Source organism: Austrofundulus limnaeus, unplaced genomic scaffold, assembly GCF_001266775.1.
Source record: "Austrofundulus limnaeus strain Quisiro unplaced genomic scaffold, Austrofundulus_limnaeus-1.0 Scaffold1404, whole genome shotgun sequence".
Classification (NCBI taxonomy): domain Eukaryota; kingdom Metazoa; phylum Chordata; class Actinopteri; order Cyprinodontiformes; family Rivulidae; genus Austrofundulus; species Austrofundulus limnaeus.
Genome location: NW_013953806.1, coordinates 10,527 through 16,173, shown reverse-complemented (window position 1 = coordinate 16,173; position 5,647 = coordinate 10,527). Strand labels below are relative to the sequence as shown.

At 37.5% G+C, this 5,647-nt stretch overlaps 1 protein-coding gene across 1 annotated transcript in view; it reads left to right on the top strand.

Moving 5' to 3' along the window:
• The window catches only part of LOC106535279 (glycogen synthase kinase-3 beta), a gene marked incomplete at its 3' end in the record, with an annotated part of 29,754 nt that overhangs the window by 14,304 nt on the left and 9,803 nt on the right, over positions 1-5,647 (top strand). The window contains 1 exon segment of the mRNA XM_014032254.1: positions 4,603-4,796. Within this exon segment, the coding sequence (XP_013887708.1) occupies positions 4,603-4,796 (194 nt within the window).

Genomic DNA, 5,647 nt, shown 5'->3' with positions numbered 1-5,647 from the left:
CCACAAAGTATTGACTCAGGGGGGCTGAATAATTTTGCTTCCACTTCACAATTGTATACCACTTTGTGTTGGTCTTTCACATTAAATTCCAGTGAAATATATTTATGTTTGTGGTTGTAATGTGACAAAATATGGAAAAGTTCAAGGGGTATGAATACTTTTGCAAACCACTGTATATTAGCACCTGCTGGGGTGGGTAAAATAATCTATTCAGCAATGCAARTCAATAATTTGTTTTGCAAGTCAATATTGATTCAGAAAATTCTCTGAATTGATTTGATCCCCTGGCCAGTTTGTGCTTCGGTCGGGAGCAATCTGGAGTGACTTTAATTGTTTCGGTCCGGTTGGTGATGATCACAGAATGTGTCACACTAAAATGGATAAATGTTAACTCCAGCTAAAGTGCCAGAAAACAAACTGTGGCCTGACTGCAGCCTGATGACAGTCAAGGAGGTAAAGGATTTAGTGTTTATTTATTTATTTTTTGGGGGGGCTTACCAATCAACCTGTGTAAAGCTAGTGTTGTGCTAACAGCTCTTGAGCCACAGCCTGTCTGACTTGGTTACTTAAATTTTTGTGTATAACTATGAACACAGAAAGATGTAAACTTGTGWAGGGATGTCCCGATACCACTTTTTCACTTCCGATACGATACCGATATTACAACTTTGAGAATTGTCCGATACCGATACTGACCCATTACCATAACAGTACACGTCACACACTTTTACCTATTTTGTAATGTAAAATCTTAGAAAAGTCTTGATCAGGTCAAACAGTGAAAAGAGTAGGTATGAGAAAAACTGACCATTTATCTTTAACCAATGGATCACATACATTTTAAACTGAAGAACATTGTACAATTTTATAAAATAAATTATAATACCCTGAAAAATAAAACATAATAAGAACAAAATGTTCTTTTAAAGTATAAAATAACAATTCAAAATCACTTTGGTTATTGTTTTACTACCTCTCAGCCTGGTGCTGCTTTATGGTGGAAAMAACTGAAGGTGGGGACAAAACAAAACCCCACATTATTGTCTGTTCAAAGTTAAGAGCCCACAGCTCCAATTTTACTGACTGTAACCAAAACAACGTGATCATTGCACTTAATCTTCACTCAAACAAGTGTGTAAACAGATTAAACATCACTCTAATAACAAGAGCAAAAAACAAATAGTAAGAATTAGTCAGTTATTTAAATTGATAGCTACCTTTCTTACTGCTGCATTTTCTGAGCATCATGTGGAGATYAGCCTCTCGCTCCTGCAGGGAGCAGTTTTTATCACTGCTCTCATCATGTCGCGCTTATATTTCAAAACAAAAGCTGCGCTCCTTTCTTCTGTCCATCGACCCAGAGCTAATCCACGGGATGTCAAAACTGTAAGCGTGCTGTCCTCGCTTCTGCCAGCTTAGAACCACCGACCAGACCAGAGAGGAGGTTCTGAAACAGCTAGGCTGTGTGCGGTCACTGGACCGAGGCTGAACGAACCGAGCCGAACYGCAAAGCTGCTGCCAGGGTGGAGAGTAGTTGTTGCTCCGTTTTAAAACGTACACAGTTCTGTGTTCCCCCTCGGAAAACTTGTGCATGACAACTTTGCACTTAGCTGCAACTCTGTTTCTGATGAAAATAGAAAGTTCTGCTGTCATTCTTGCTAACTTGTTAGCGCAGCATGTTGTTGTGATCACGCGAGCGCTACATGCTGGATCCAAGCGCTGCTGGATAGAAACACTGGAGCGGAGTCAGTGAACTACTGGATAAACAGTTCATGCTTATATCGGAGCGCTTATATCGGACATTTTTTATGCAGGCCGATAAAATCCGATACTCATTTTTTGGCTGATATCGGACCGATATCCGAAATCAATATTGGCTCGGGACATAAACTTGTGTGACCAAAACCATAGCCAAGGTGTGTCTGCTTTTATGTTTGACGTCCATGATTCCTTCCTCCCCCCAAAAATGAAAGTTTTCTCGTTGAGATTATTTTCAGATACATAGTTAATGTGAAAATCTGCAATTTTTAATTWAGCTAAATAAAGTGAGGTGATGATGCATGTTCTGTTATACCCCCTGGCTGCAGAATTACWGTATTTATTACAGAGAGRATGTTGATGACGATGACACAGCTGCTTTGTGTTGAATTAAAAAAAATGAGCTAATCACAAAATTAAGCCTCAAACTAAAGTGTGGATTTTTGCACAGATTCTCACAGATTGACAAGAGTAAAAATATGTTATGATTTCATTCCTATCATATCACCACCACAAAAAAGCTTCAGGTTCCAAGGTTTTTTTTTAAACTTTAATCCTTGAGTTTGTCAGGTTTTATATTTTCATTCCATATTTAGAGGAATCATTATTGTTCTACTGCTTTATTTCCAGATATTTCCTTTCTCTAAAATGTTTATGCATACCATTTCTGCTTATATGAGCAAGAAAATAAATTTCTGAAAATTATTCACAGGGACTCTAATGAATTATTTGTGTACTACTTAATATTAGGAAGTTGATATCGAATCAAAATCTTACCAAAATCTAATCAAATTGTGACCCAAAGAATTGTTATTGACATGGATTATGAATTTGTCAGATGCAAAATGCTTAATGGTTAAGTGTATGGTTAATTTTAAGAGACATGGTGTGAAGCAGTAACTTTGAAACCATTCCCATCAACTGCACCATTAAGCAAATAACAGAAGTATAAATGTTCTCACCAGAGTATGTTCCTTGTGTGGGATTAGTAGGTTTTACTGCCCTGTGCTGTGGTTATTTGACTGTGCAACACAAATGTTGTGGTCTATATAAAAGCAAAAGTCTGGTTCTAAATATTTTACTTTTTTTTTATTTTCTTCAACAAAAGGGACTTTCTCTGAAAAAAAAAGTTTGCTTCTCTGTGGTTCTTACAGGGAAGGCATTCAGCCTCGTCTGTGTCTGAAGACTTTTTCCTAATGTGCTTTTCAGTTGGTTTTTTTTGTCCTTTTTTTAAAACCTACTTACTGAAATTAATCAGAATAATTGCTGCTTAAGTCCCTATCTATAATGTTTTAGAGCATGGGGTTCTCAAGCCATTTGGGTCTGGGGACCCCTTACAAGGGCGAAAAATTGCAGGGACCCCTTCATAAATCCCATGCTGTTTTAAAAGATAATTTGTCATTTCAACCGCTAAATGCCACAGGAATAAATATTTTTTTATTACGTTTATTATGTTTGTTTTATTAGTTCATTGTTCTCCATGCATTTAAAAAAAACAAATTAACAATTTAGTGAAATTTTTTGAGGACCCCCAAGATGCATATCATAGACCCCTGGGGGTCCTGGGGCTCCAGTTTGAGAACTTATGTTGACTTGTGTCGGCTGCTTTCACAGCTACAACTCGATCTGGACCCAATTTTAACCCCTTGATGCTCAATCACTCTCCTCCACATGAAGGAAATCTGGTTGCATAGCCTTATAAATACTAATATTGCTGATTAGTTTCACGTGTTGAGTAAAAAGTATCTTGTAATCAGCCGGTTGTATATTTTAATAGTAGGCTTGGGCAATATTGGCAAAAAAATTAATCACGATTAATTGTGGTGTTTAGCCGATAACGATTAATTTAACGATTAATCCCCTGGTGTCCCTGGACACCCTTATTTTGTAGTCACATGACAAAWTTAGTGGGAAAGATTTGCTCTTTGTAAAAATCTGTTCCAAATTGTGTGAAAATTACAGATTTCAGGCTGTACATCATATTTTAAATTGTGTTGATAGATAAATAAATTACAGAACTTTATTTTTAATATTCGTCACATTTGAAGCAGAGAGGAGCACCGAGCGGACTGATCGGAGTAAACCCCAGTCAGTCTGCCTGCTGGCATTAATTGTATTAATCGTCAAATGCCAAAAAGTAATCGATTAATGTTTTTCTGACAATTAATTGCACACGATATGATTATGCCCAACCCTATTTAATAGTGCAACAATTTGGGCATAAACACAATATCAGATACTTTTATTGTTATAGACTAATGTAACAAGTGTGACCATATGCATAAATTACCTGTTGCATACATGTAAATTATGGATTTATGAGCAATAATTAGGCATATGGTGAAAATTTAGCACACTATCTTGAGATTGTCTAGGTAGATGTATTCTTTTGACAGCTGTAAAGTGACTTAGTGGAGTGAAAGTTGAGAATATAGTTAGTTTCAGAAATCATAGTTTATTTCTACATAGGAAGTCCTTGGTGCTGCATTCAATCATCAGCTGGACTTTAGCCTTACTTTGCCTTTGGAGCTGTCCATATAAAGTTTGTGCAAAGGCTTTTCTAACTGGTTTAGATTGTTCACATTAACATACTCCTTGCTTATAATGTATATTGCAGGAAATAACAGGGCTGTCGTGCATGTGTGACTGCAGCTTTTGTCACAAAAAAAAAACACTTCAAACTATGGAGAAATAAAAAGGAGGTTTAATTCAACATTTTAAAGTAAAAAATAAGTGGTTATTGTTATTCTTTACATAAGCTGTCATGTTCTCTTTTCTTGCTGTTAATTAGCTTCACCACTTGGTTGTAACTGTCTGCATATGTCTGYTTTGTTTTCTCTGTAGGTGATAAAGATGGCAGCAAGGTAACAACAGTTGTGGCCACTCCAGGCCAAGGCCCCGACCGGCCACAGGAGGTGAGCTACACGGACACAAAGGTCATCGGCAACGGCTCTTTTGGCGTCGTCTATCAAGCAAAACTCTGCGACTCTGGGGAGCTAGTGGCGATCAAGAAGGTCCTGCAAGACAAGAGATTTAAGGTATATTCATGAACTCGAGAGTATCCTTCAGCTTTTTGAACTATCACTTGTCCCAAAGGACAGGACGAGCAGGATGTGTAAATAATGACAATGCAAACAAACACATACCATTTCATTTTAGTCACCCCGTGTTATTTTAAAACATTGCAGCCAGCACACATCTCTGCTACAGCAATGAATAAACTGAGTAACCGTGAATGAGATGTGAATGAAGTGATCTTTCACACGAACAGAGAGATCAGAGAAGCTGCAAAACGAGAGAAAACAAAGACCAAACGTCCAGCTCGTTCCTACTGATGCGTGTGTGTAGTGTGCATTTACCTGCAGGAAGTGTGTGTGTGTTAGTGGTGGGGAAGGTTCTTTCTTCTTCTTTGTTCTCTCTCACAAACAAAGTGGAAAGCATTAACACATGCCATCTGTCAGATTTAATTCAGGTGCCATGCAGGAAATGTCTCCTTTTAAAAGTTAAACCTGCTGGATTCTCCACTTGTTCTGTGAATCGACTGAATGCTATTTTTTATCTTTGTTGAGCTGTTCTTGGCTTAGAGCCCGAGTGTGTGTGTTTATATGGACATAAGTTTTCAATTAGGGGGTAAATAACAACTTCAATTGTTCTGGGAATACAAAGAAATCTGGATGCATACCCCCATAAATACTAATAATGCTGATTACTTTCACGTGTTGAGTGAAATGTATCCTGTAATCAGCCAGTTGTAAATTTTAATAGATTAAMAATTTGAGTATAAACACAATGGGCCTCATGCAAGAACCGTTCATACGCACAGATTTGTTCTTAAGTTGTGCGTACGAGTGATTTAGGAGAATTTGTGGCATTCACCAATGTTTTCGTA